This window comes from Falco rusticolus, chromosome 15 (genome assembly GCF_015220075.1).
Source record: "Falco rusticolus isolate bFalRus1 chromosome 15, bFalRus1.pri, whole genome shotgun sequence".
In the NCBI taxonomy this organism is placed as follows: domain Eukaryota; kingdom Metazoa; phylum Chordata; class Aves; order Falconiformes; family Falconidae; genus Falco; species Falco rusticolus.
The window spans coordinates 2,685,387-2,697,510 of NC_051201.1; the positions used below are offsets into that span (position 1 = coordinate 2,685,387).

The 12,124-nt window shown below is 47.7% G+C and overlaps 1 protein-coding gene across 1 annotated transcript in view; it reads right to left on the bottom strand.

Annotated features, from left to right (window-relative positions):
* Positions 1 to 8,228: 8,228 nt before the first annotated feature.
* JPH3 (junctophilin 3) overlaps positions 8,229 to 12,124 on the bottom strand; it is a 56,715-nt gene continuing 52,819 nt past the window's right edge. The window contains exon 5 of the mRNA XM_037409449.1: positions 8,229 to 8,394. Within this exon, the coding sequence (XP_037265346.1) occupies positions 8,314 to 8,394 (81 nt within the window). The 3' untranslated portion in view covers positions 8,229 to 8,313. The remainder of the gene's footprint in view (positions 8,395 to 12,124) is intronic.

A 12,124-nucleotide genomic window follows, 5' to 3' on the forward strand; every position in this document is an offset into this window, starting at 1 on the left:
TCTTGGTTTTCTCAGTTAATCCCATCCTAGCTTTTCTCCTTCTTTTTCCCCCACTCTGGAAGAGGGATTCCCGTTTCCACTGTGAAATACACAGGTAGGGGTCATAAGATGCAGCCCTGAGATGTGGCTGCGCTGCCTGGAGAAACCTGGGCGTCCTTTCATGCCTTATCTGTATGAGAGCCACTGGAACCCCTGATGCGTGTAACAGTAGAAGTCTCTTCCTTGTTAATGTTAGCTGTAGCAGGTTTTGGCTTTGCTTGTGGAATCTCACATGTTGGCCAAGAAAGCAGTTGTCCTACAAATAAACTTTATGACCGGTGAAATGTCCTACCTTGAGACTGGTGGAGTGTTGAGGGCAGGAGGGAGTGGGCTGACACTCTCAAAGGAAATTTTTTTTCACCCCTGCTTTCTGACTCAGCCCCTCTCCTCAAGGCATCACTTTCTTTCCAGCAGAGCAGTGCTGTGGTCCATAGGGATAACAGATGGGATCCAAGTGTGTCTGTTGCAGCAAATGAGTGATGACTTGAGTTGACACCAGAAGGCACTAGCTGTCCTTGTGCAGAGAAATCCAGGGTGCCATGGGTATTGTTTTGGCAGGGGCATCACCAGGGAACCAGCTCTCAGGAGAGCAGTGCTACGTTCTGCAAGGCTAATTAGAATGTAAGAAAGATTAAATAGAGCAGGCTGCCAGTGTGGTTTAATTGTCAAGGTAAAAACGTGTTTGATAGGGAGATACCTTCTATGCAAAATAACAGGCAAGAGTTGAAAACAAACCATTTATTGATAGCCTAGGAGAGAATCCGTAGTGCTTGCTTGGCTAACAGCGTCAGCTGCCCTGTTGACAGTCACTTGGGTTGGTTTACCATACCTTGATCTTGTTGGCATTTCATCCTTCATGTGTGTATGACATCCATGGCTTTCTGTGCAGTGTTTCGGGGAATCTGCCACAGAGTTGCGGATTTTGTTTGGATCGTTGTGATTAATTTTTTTTACTGATTTATCTTTATTTGAAAGGTAGTGGTTTTAAAATCACAGCATCCGTGCATGGGACACCATTACAAAAGCCCAACCAGACAGGGGAAAACACATGTTTTGCCAGGTATGTTTTATCATTTTTTGCTTTTTCAAATACAGATACACACTGAATGTTTTTTTTTTTTTTCCCTGGGTTGAAGTTGGGCTGCAGCAGTGCCAAGGATGAAGGATGGTTCTGTATAGTGCTGCTGCAGCCGCAGAAAAGATTCTCCCTCCTCATTCTCTGGTAGACTGTTAGATGAGGGAACTAGACGCATCAGATGAGCTGGAGTGTGTGCAATGATAACCTGAGGTTTTTCCTTTCATCTTTTCCTCAAGGGCTCTGAAACATAGTCCTAGTTGTGCTCCATGCCAAGCTAAGTGTGACTGGAGAAGGCATAGACTGGAAGAGACATGCTTCCAAGGAACCTGTGAGTCAAGATGGGCCAACTGTCCCGCTCCTGCGAGTGGTACGGCAGCATGTTCACGCAGCCTTCTGTAGGGAACACGCTGCCTGCCTTGCGTTGCTGAGGGAGAGGAGGCTTTGGGAATGGGTTGCAGGGGAGAGGTGTTCATTTCCCAGGGCTGTCGCTGCTCTGCTCTGAGGTTGGGTTGACCTGAGCATGCACCTTGGTTCGGTTCTTCCTAGAGCTGGGGTTTTGGATGAGCTGAGATTGATCATACAGCTTGGTTCAGGAGGCTTTCGTGGCTGTCCTTAGGTTGTATGATGACAGGATGCTGCCATGGCAGACTGTCCTGGCCTGAAAATTGAGGCTTAGTTGGTCAGCTTTGACAAAATGAGGCTGTAGCACTGTAATTGGCACAGCCTGTGTGGGGACTGGAACCCACAGTGTCCATTCTCACTGGAGCCTTTGCAGCCATTGGGCTTGAGACAAATTAATTCTGGTGCATCTGCAGCCGTTCTTCAGCAGAATGAACAAGACAAATGCAGCACTCCCTTGGGCCCTGCAGCCAGCGATCTGGCTGGACCCCCCAGCCCGTCTCGTGGTGGTGTAACTGTGGAAGCTGTCATGTGTTGGTTGAGGAAATGAAACCTCTGAGAAAAGGTAAAACTTCACACCTAAGCAAGGGTGACTGATTACTTCTACTACATTAAGTGCCTACAGAGGATGTCAGAAGGTGATGGGCTCTGCCATGGTCTTAAGAAATGCAGACTGATAATTTCATATCAAACTGTAATGGTACCTTGCTCCTCTGAGCACTGGGTGAAAGCCCCCTGAGGCCTGTTCAGGGTTGCTGGATCAGGTACCTGGTCATTTTCTTGTATTGGATCCAAAAGTACCTTAAAGACGAAGGTAGTTATTCTGCAGGCAGACACACGTCGGTTAAGTGGTTTGCCTAAAATGATACGCAAGGAAAGGGCCGGGGCTAGGACTTGGTGTAAAGCTAGGAACCAAGGAACTCCAGCAGTGTCTGTCATAAAAGCAGTTATTCTTGTCTGACATGCTCAAAGAACAGCATGTACCTTTTAAAATGTATGAATGCCCAGATAAAATTCAATTATTCCTCTGGCATCCATCAGACTATTACTTTTGCCCATCTCATTGTAAAGGGGTGAGTGTATAAACATTTACATAGGAGAGGCAGACCTCAGTTTATTATTATATCTGGAAACAATCAAGCTGTTGGGGTTCTTTTTCAGCTGAAATACAAGGCTGAAAGTAAATTTTCTTTTTACTCCTCGAGGGAAATTTATTCAGTAATCCCTTTTCTTTGGGCCCCACACACACTGTAATTGCACTGTAAGTAACACGGTGAAATTGGATTTTTCTATTACGTTTACATGCACAGCTAGGAAGGGGAAAAGCGAATAAAGGAGAGTGCCGGTTGAAGTGCATTTTACTTTAGGGACTGCACAAAAAAGGCCACAGCAGAAGGTTAGTGGTTCCATGTCTAACTCGAGCTTAGCTTGTAACACATGGGATTGTTTCTCCCCCCCATCAGTGTGTGTATTGTAGTGTGTCAAGTGAAGCAAATGAACCTTGCTGTGGAGTTTGTCAGAGAGCAATTAGGGTAACGGGGCTGACCCAGAGATAAATGCTATCTGAAAACAGAGAGACCGTTCCTAGCATCTCTGCTCGTGGGATTTTGCTGATAGTTAACACAGCTCAATATGCTGAGTTGCTGGTCTCCTTGCAGCGCTGCCTACCTGCTGTGGTGGCCTGTGGAGATAAACCAGTCCTAAACCCTTCTGCTGGCAAATGCTTGTTTGTCAGGCTTGTCGTACTCTGCACACGCTGGGCTCATCTCCTTCTTCATTCATCTTTGAGAGAATCTGGGTTTATTCACAGTCTGTTTTGTATTGGCAAAACGTCTGCTTTCTGGCTCCTGGGTGGGTCCAACCGGTACTAAACAACCCTGAGCACATTGTGTCTGTCAGCAAGAGAAGGGCTAAAGACACACACGTTCTTACAAATTCAGGTCTCTGAGGGATGGGGGAGTGGGAATGGGAGCGTATCAAATGCTTTAGCTTTTGCTGGGAAACAGCTGTTGGCCTAACAGCTGCAGCATCCTTCATCACTAACCCACAGTGACTTAACGCTACAGACAAACAAAAAAAGAGCTTTGAAACATGTTCCACGCTGAGGAGGTTGGGGAGCTGTGCTCCTAACTGCTTGCAGGAGTAATTCTCGCAGCTCTCCCTTCCAACAAGACCAAACACCTGATAGCAGAATGCAGCCGCCGCTGCGGTGTGGGCAGCTGCTCTTACGGAGGAGGTAAGGGGCTGCCTGTGGGTGTTCTTAGCGCATTAAAACAAGCAAGTCTGCGAGAGAGTGTGAGCCTTGCTAGACTGTTAGTGCTGCTAGTGGTCTGCACATTGGGGATAAAAGGAAATAGGCAGATGATAAGGATTGTGAGTCTGCTAGGTAGCAGTGTAGTTGAGCATATAACACCTGTGCACGAATGTGAGTCTCTCTGAAGTTTTTTTTTTTTCCATAGATACCTCCAGATGGGGAATGTGCAGCCCATCATAGCATTTCTAAGCCACCCGTCCAACAAAAACGTTTGGGCAACACTCGACGTGTCTCAACATCTAGAAAGTTTCTTTTAACATTATAGAGCATGACCTCTGAGATGCCTTGAGTGAAGGGACAGAGCTCACCATGTACCCGAGCTACATATTCAGACCTTTGGGCACTGATTAGTAGCCAGGGGGGTTCACTGCCTGTTGAAACTCCTTCGCTTGGCATGGTAATCAGGTGATTACGCATACCCTGGAAAAACAGGTTGAGGGTCCTGCTGCAGCTAAGTGCCTGCGGGTTAATATTAGTTGAAACAGACCACTAAAAGGAACTCAAGAGCTTGAAATGCCTCTGATGGTAGCATAGAGCTGGTGGATCTGTTCTTCAGAGTCATGTTACCTAGTGCTTGCTGTGCTCAGGGCTGTCTTCAGCAATGGGTCAAGCCTTGGGCTCGGTGCAGAGCTGGTCAAGGAGCCTTGCTGTAAAGGTCAGTGACTGGCACATGACTGATGCAGTTCATTTAGGGGCGGCGTGAGGAGCTGACCGGTTTCCCTACACCAGGAAAACATGCCACCATGTGGAGAGTCTGCAAGGCCCATCTTCTGTGCAAACAATTTACCCGTGTGCAGCACAGGCAGGAGATCCAGTCCAGCCTCTCTCTGTTCTGCTTTAGCACAAATCTCTGGAGCCAACCTCTCCCTATGACAGTTTTCAAAAATTCCTACTTTTCCATCTTCCCTTAACTTGCCAAAGCCTGTCAGGATATGTAATTAGTCCTTGAGTTTCAATTAAGACCTTTCTCATCAATATGACATTATTTTTCCTCTTGCCCCTCCCCTTCTGTTGCAGTCTGGATTTTTTTTTTTTTTTTTTTTTTTTTCCCAGCAGTACTTCGTAACTCCACACAAGGTAAATAGATGCTGCAACAGCTCAGTATCTTGAAAAGATTGGGCCCTGGAGAGTCCCAGCACACTCGGAGAATCTAGGTCTCGGGTACAAGCAAACCAGACGCCAGATGGGCTGGTGAGAAGCTGACGTGGTACGAGCAGGCGGAGGATTTTTGTATTCCTTCCTTCTCTTCTTTCCCAAAGGTGTGGTGTCAAACCAGCCCATTGCTCACACAGGTGGGGTCTGGCCGGAGGACCTGGCTGTCCCTGGGGAGGGACTGGTGCCCTCTTCCCCATGGCTTTACTGCGATGGCAGGAGGTGGGCTAGTTCCTTGAGCCCCAGCCCCTCCTCGTGTTTCAGGTGCTGCGTGTTCCACTGTAGGAACATAAAAATACCCTCGCAGCCTAAAAAAAAAAAGATATAAACCTTCAGCTGTTCATATGCATCTGTCAGTGTGGACATAAAACAGTAGGTATGGACAATTTACATAGATTTATATGCCACGATGATAGACATTTTCATGTGCCTTAGGTAGATAAGCACAAATCCAGGGCTCGTAGGACAGGGAAATACAGTGAATTACCTCTCTCTCTGGGCTACTTCTCAAGAATATTTCTGGCCTTGGGCAAATGTGAAAAGCCCAGAACTAAGACAAATTGCTCAGCTCCCCATGATTAATAAAGGAATCATTATTTTTAAACACGTGGTTTGGGACCCAATTAATATTAGTCTTTGGCTATCTTTCATACTGAACGAACCTCAGCTTGACTGAGGTTTTACGCCGTGGAACGAAGCGATGAAAAATTCGAGTTGCATTTGAATTTGCACATAACTGCTGGTACATGGGCAAGAGCAGGAATAAGCAGTCAGTTGCCAGTGTGAAAAAGCTAGTCATGAAATCGCTAGTACTTATTTGATTGATAATAAGAGGCCTTTTTGTGCTGTTTATATATATCTAAATATCATACTGTGTTTGCGTAACTGTTTAACCTGCTCCTGGAGGGACCTTTGCGTCATGCACTTGAATGTGTAAAAAAAAAAAAAAAAAAAAAAAAAAAGTCCTCGAGAGCCTTTAGAAAAGGTTGCAACCAGAATTAGAAAACATGTGGATGAGGTTCCTAGGGCTGCAATCACAACATGTTGTTACTTGGTTTGTTTCGGGTACGCAGCAGTCATTCAAGAGTAAAAAAGATGACTAAGGACCCAAAGGGAAAAACAAAAAAATCCCACAAACAAATAAAAAAGAGGTATGAAGATAATGGACAGTTAACTGTGGAACATGAAATAAAAAAGTTACTGGGGTCTGCTGCCTTCAGTTATCATTTACCCTGTCCACCCATTGCCCTCTGCCTGAAAAGGGAAAGGAAGAAAAAGAGGAAGAAAAACTGCGACAGGAGGGAATAAGACCATGTAAGGAAAAGAACTGAATTTAACTGGCACATGCTCTAATCCTTAGTTTATTTCTGGTTAAAAATATAGCAATCCAGTGCAGTGTAATAAGAAATCTGCTGAAAAGGTAGCAGAGAAACAGCTAAAACCGAAGCAAAGCAAAGCTTAGTCCACAAGTCAGGGCTGTACCCAACCACTCCGTATGTGAAATGTCGAGAAGGATCCGCCCCCCCCCCAGTATGTCTGTATAAGGGTTTCATCCCACCCTCGGGTTGCTGCCACACTCGCACCCCTTCTCCTGTGAACAGAGCTGCAGTGGGTAGAACTGAGGGTGGCATTTGGTCCCTAGATGTACCAAATCCCAAACCAGCTGTTTGAACCGTACTTGGTGATGGTGGATCACCGGCAAAGCCGATCTCCGTGGTGGGGAAGGGAGGAAACAGTACAGTCATTTTTGAAAAGCCGAGGGGACATCAGCCATTTCCAAGTAATTGAGCCAAGACCAGACTCTTGTGATTGGGACCATAACAGCTCAGAACAGGGATACGGCATCTTTAATGAGTATGCATATTATCAGTGGGGACAGGGGAGGGGAGAAAATCAAGGCAGGCATATTACAAAGATGGTATAAACGAACAAATTAAGTGACATAGAAAAAAAAAAGAATACATCCTTAAAGGCTGCCATTGCCAATGATGTTTGGTTTTTTGTTTTTCTTCTTTTTTTTCTTTTTTTTTCCCTTTTTTTTCTTTTTTTTTTTTTTTTCTTTTTTTTTTTTTTTACAGGGACATGTTGGAAGCTGGAATATACATCCTGCATTACAAAGTGCAAAATACTACATGCTCAGAGCCCAAGCATGATGTCTGAAACAGTCCACAGCAAGATGTAAGAGACAAACCCACCACCCTCTCCCTCCTCTCAGGGACATGCTCCAGTGCTCCTCCCCGGATGCCTTTGAAAAACAATTTCATCTTATTTTGCTTTATTGTTATCTTAAGTGGATCAGAATCGAGCCCTCTCTCCCCAGTCCTTTCCCACCAGTCTGCTCCCCGGCATCTCTTTGCACGCAGGTGTTTGGGATGGGATGCTCAAATAACGCTGCTCCTCACGTGTCGGCGAGCACGGCACGATGACCAGCAGCCGCTCAGTTTGTGTTGCTGAAGGTGCCTGCAAGGTTTTTGGGGAATCTAGACACGTGTTTTTCACCAGGAGAAATTGGCTGGGTATCAGAAGTAGCACTGGGTAGTTTTCCAGCCTTGCCATGGGGGGAGCAGCCTGGGGAGAAGGAGTGAAGGCAGGAGGGTGGTGGGGCTGCTGCTCACACCTTGTGTTCCCTATTCCCCCCCTGCCCCTAGAAATTTAGCAAAATACCAATTGCTGCTTTGTTTTAAAAACAAATAACAAAATGGGGCCCGTTGCCCTCCTCCCATCTTTCACATCTAGACAGGGTTCGTGCCTTCCCCGCACTCCTCCTCCTTACAGCAGTGTTTCTCCATTTGTGAAGGGAGCAGGAAGAAAAGCCTGATTTTGCTTTTCTCTTGCATTTACTTTACCATTAAAGCTGTTGTGGATTTCCCTGGGAAACTCAGCCTGGAGCATCCCAAGACCCGTACATACTTCAAACAAAATCTCGCCATGGTCCCCTCATCTAGTCTCCATTTTGGGGTTCATTACTGTTGTTATGAATACATTTTTTGGGGGGTGAGGGGAAGGGAAATGAGGTTTTATTTTGTTGGGATTCCTTCTCATCCTTTCCAGTGTTGGGGGGGCAGAGTGTTGATAGCATTTTGCCATGCCACACAGCATAGTGTTATACAAGCAAAGAATTCTGGCTAAAATCCAAAAAACATTACCCAGGAAAAAAGGCAAACTGTGAGTGAGACTCGATCGTTTGTTGTTCTTCTGTGAAAAGACTTGGAAATTGTCATAGGACAGTTCAAGTTATGATTTTTCCCTTTTTGTTGTTGTTGTTTGGGTTTTTTTTTTTCCCCTCATTCATACATGTAACTGTTATTTTTGCAAACAAGACAGTCTTGAATTAGATGAAAAAGTTAATAAACAAAATGGCGACTCCAATATTTAGTAAGATCACCATGACTACCAGGATGGGAGCTGAGCCCTGGAAGAGAAAGAGAAGGAGAGGAGTTAGAAGGCAGGTTGAAGCTGTGGCTGAGGTTGCTCTGTGTCTGGGGTTGGGAGCTGCCCTGGGTCCAGGATCCTGCAGGGCAGGCAGGTCTGCAGGTGAGCAGACCCCAAACAGCTGTTTTACACCCTCCAGCCAACGATCCCGAAGCGCTTGGTGACCCTGGCTGAAGTTTTGCAGGCTGCTGCCTTAGCGAGGCAGGCGTGGCTAAAGATCTCCCCGAGAGGTGAGCGACCAGCAGCAGGGACTAAACCCAGATCTTTTGCTCCTGTCCCTGAGACAGTAAACAGGTCACACCGCTGGCTCATCTAAGCACAGTGTCCTCCTAAGGCAGCCCCCTGACTCTGCAAAGGCTGACAAAATCCCTCTCCCTTTTCACCAACAGAAGTCAATCAGGCTCTGCTGGGAGCCCCTTTGCTCCCCCCTGCCACTGACCCATAGCCCAAGGCATTCTTGGGGCTTGCAGCACCCCTGGTAGCACTGTCCCTCTCACGCCTCAGTGACAGCACAGCTGCTGGACTCCGGCTTTTCTGAGCTGCTTACTTTCCATCCGTTTGCCTCAATAGACGCGTATACCTGCAAGTCTTGGGGCAGGCTGTTTACTGTTGTGCATCAGCACAAACAGCATCCAGGTCCCCAGGTGAGCTCCGGACCCAGTGTCTGCCACGCCAACACCTGGATGCACACCCACCAGACCCGTCAATTAAGACAGCGGTTGCTTATGGACTCCTCCAGGTCACACACATAGGAAATCTGGCCATAAAAAAAATAACTAAAATTGGCTGCTTACCCGGGGTGGTCAATGAAAAGGGGAAAAAAAACCCCAAAACTATATTGGATCATACAGTTGTTTGGGGGAATCTTGAAAACACATTTCCCAATAAACATTCCTTGTACAGGTATCCTGATAATGGCAAAAGTCAGGTCAGCACATGGTGGTCTATGTTAAGGCACCATTTTTGGGAGAGCTCTGAGAACCCTTCCTGAGGTTCATGCGGACCAAATTAAGCTCCTGGGGACTATGTGGAAACCATTGCAGCAACCTGCATCGCAGCTGGCCCGTGGCCAGACACCCCCCGCAAGGTTGCAGGGCGCCCCGGGAGCATCAGTGGCTTTCCACGGAGCATAAAGGCAGCCCAGAGAGCTTGTGGGGGACCGGGTGAGGATGTGGCTGTTGGACCCCCACAGCATCCCAGGAATGACAGGAAGAGACCGCTCAGCGTCGGGACTGCAGGCAGCCCTCCCGTGCATCTTTCTGCAGAACACCAGTCAGAAAACCATCCACCCTGTCACCTCGTCCCTGCCATAAAACATTCACTGTCCTAAAGTGTTAACGTGGCTTGCTTCAGGGTGAGCAAGCGTGTGTGCAGGTAGGTGGTAGCTATTTCTCGGAGTAGCTGGTATCCTTGTCTATTCTTGCTGCAATGGAGCTGTGCCAGCTTTCCTTGCCTGGAATGATATAAATGCTTTTCTCTGTGCTCCTGTCCTCCTAACAAATCTCCAGTGGCTGTGGGGTTGGCATGGGGCAGGGGTGGCTGCCCTTTCTGAGCAAGTCCTTGTACCACTCTGCAGAGCTGCTGGGGAAAAAAAAAAAAAAAAAAAAAAAAAAAAAATATAGCTCCTTGCTGGCCAGAGATCGTTTCTCTTCTAAGCAGGCTGATTCAGTTCGCATTTGGGAGTGGGTGGGAGTGGGGATGCTGGAGCTTGCTGGAAAGGCATATTTGTAGCTTAGCAACAGGGTCAAAGGAAGCCAACCAAATGGAGGGATTGCGGAGAGCCTCTCCTGGCAGCCAGGTATCCACGCCTGACTGCTTCCAGCAAATCTCTCCGCCTGCACCACGCAAAGCCTTTCAAAGGCAGAAACCACCCCCCTGTTGCCGCTCCCCCCTACCCAAGCCTTGCTGCTGCCAAGCGCTGCGATGCCGTGTGTTATTTACATTTGGGGGGTTTAGCTTCATTTCAAAAGATTATTGGGTTTTACGATTTTTGAGCTCGTGTTAATATAATAACAGATTGCAAGTGATTATCACTGTCATTGTTTCTGTTGGCAGGGCACCACAGAGACACAAATGCCTTTGGTTCCCTCCACCTCGCAGCCAGGGAAGGACTTAATTGCTCTCTCTCCACTTGCATTAGCCTTGGTCCACTCACCATTTGATTTCCCCTGCCAAAGAAGCAGCAACCATTTCTGCCCCTGCTCTGCTCGGGCTACCGTCTCGTTTCAATACCACGAAGGAAGCAAAGTCGTATATAACCTGATGTGACTCGGGATAATCTGGAGGCTGCTTCCTCCTCCCTGACGAAGAGCAGGACTGGCTGCCCCTTGGTTCTCTGCTGTTTGAGTTTTACCCGCTCCCCCAAACCGGACACTTGGGGATGGACCCGTTGGACTGACCGAGATCACAACCCTTTGTTGTGTTGCTCTGAACTTGTGTTCAGAGGATGCTGATGGGATGGTGTCCCGGGAGGAAGCGCGCCCTTCGTTTCTATACCAGTACATCAAAGTCACGCCTTCCATCTAGAAAAGCGGGAGGAGGCCACACGCACGTACCCGCTGGCACAGCAGCAACTGGATTCCCGTGCACGAATGTTTTGCTCAGCTCCCTGGCTCAGTCTATTTGCATCTTGCATCCTCTGTTCTGTGCAGAGGCAGGAGAAAACGCTTGCCTTGCCTGCGTATGCGGGGCCTTCTGCATTTGCCAGCAACAGCATCCCAGAAATAGGATGACCAGGGAGGGGAGGGGTCTCTGCACACCGTACGGCTCAAATCTGAAAGTCTGGCAACCTACATATTCTGCTTTCTTTTTGCAGTTCCCTCTTTTCAACACCCTCTTCCTTGTGCCGACCCCGCCAAGGGCTCTCCGTCAGCACTCGCAGGTAGGGCTGCTCTCCCCGGTGAGATGCTGGTGTATCTTGGCAGGGGCTGGAGTCCTGCCTGTGGCAGCTGGTGGATAAGCAGCTTTGCGACTCTGAAGCTTCTGTTTTAGCTCCAATTACGAATCCTGCTGCATTTCTAAATGCTTATGTCTGGCTTATTTCTAACTTGTAAGGTCTTCGTGCCTTAGCCTCCGCTCAAGGGAAACGCTTGCCCTTCTCCCCTTTGATGGCAAGGATGTCCTGGGATATGTGTCATCTGCTTCTAAGAAATGATTCCTGCTCAGTGCCCAAGCAGAAGATGAATCACTTCTGGGTTTGTGCTTCGGAAGAGATGTTTTGCTGAGCCCAGCCTGGCAATAGGTCAGTGAACTCCCTTTTGCTGCAGCTACTGCCAGCGTTATTAGAACTAGCAGCTTTTGCGACTCTTCACGCCACATGCTAGCCCTCTAACACGGGCCACCCACATTTAGGAAGAAGAGACAGGACCCCTGATTTGCAACTTTGCATGTTGCTTTAGTAGTCCGGCGGGGCTTTATGACACCTCTGGCCCCCTTGAGACTTAGGAAAGCCCAAACAAACCCCCCAGGCCAGATGTATCGCAGGCTCTGGGGTGCTGGAAAGACAGGAGTTGACCGATTTTCTGAGCCTTGGGGTTTGTGTGTCAAAGCCAGCAAGCAGCCTGCAAATCTCTTCCTTTTTATCTCTTCTTTTTAAAAGCTACAACACTCTCTTTAGCCCTGAAATAGTAGTGCTCAAGCAGGCCGTCAGGAACTGCAGAGATTTGTTTAAACTACCCTGCCTGCCATTCAGGAGCCGGGGCTCTGCTGTG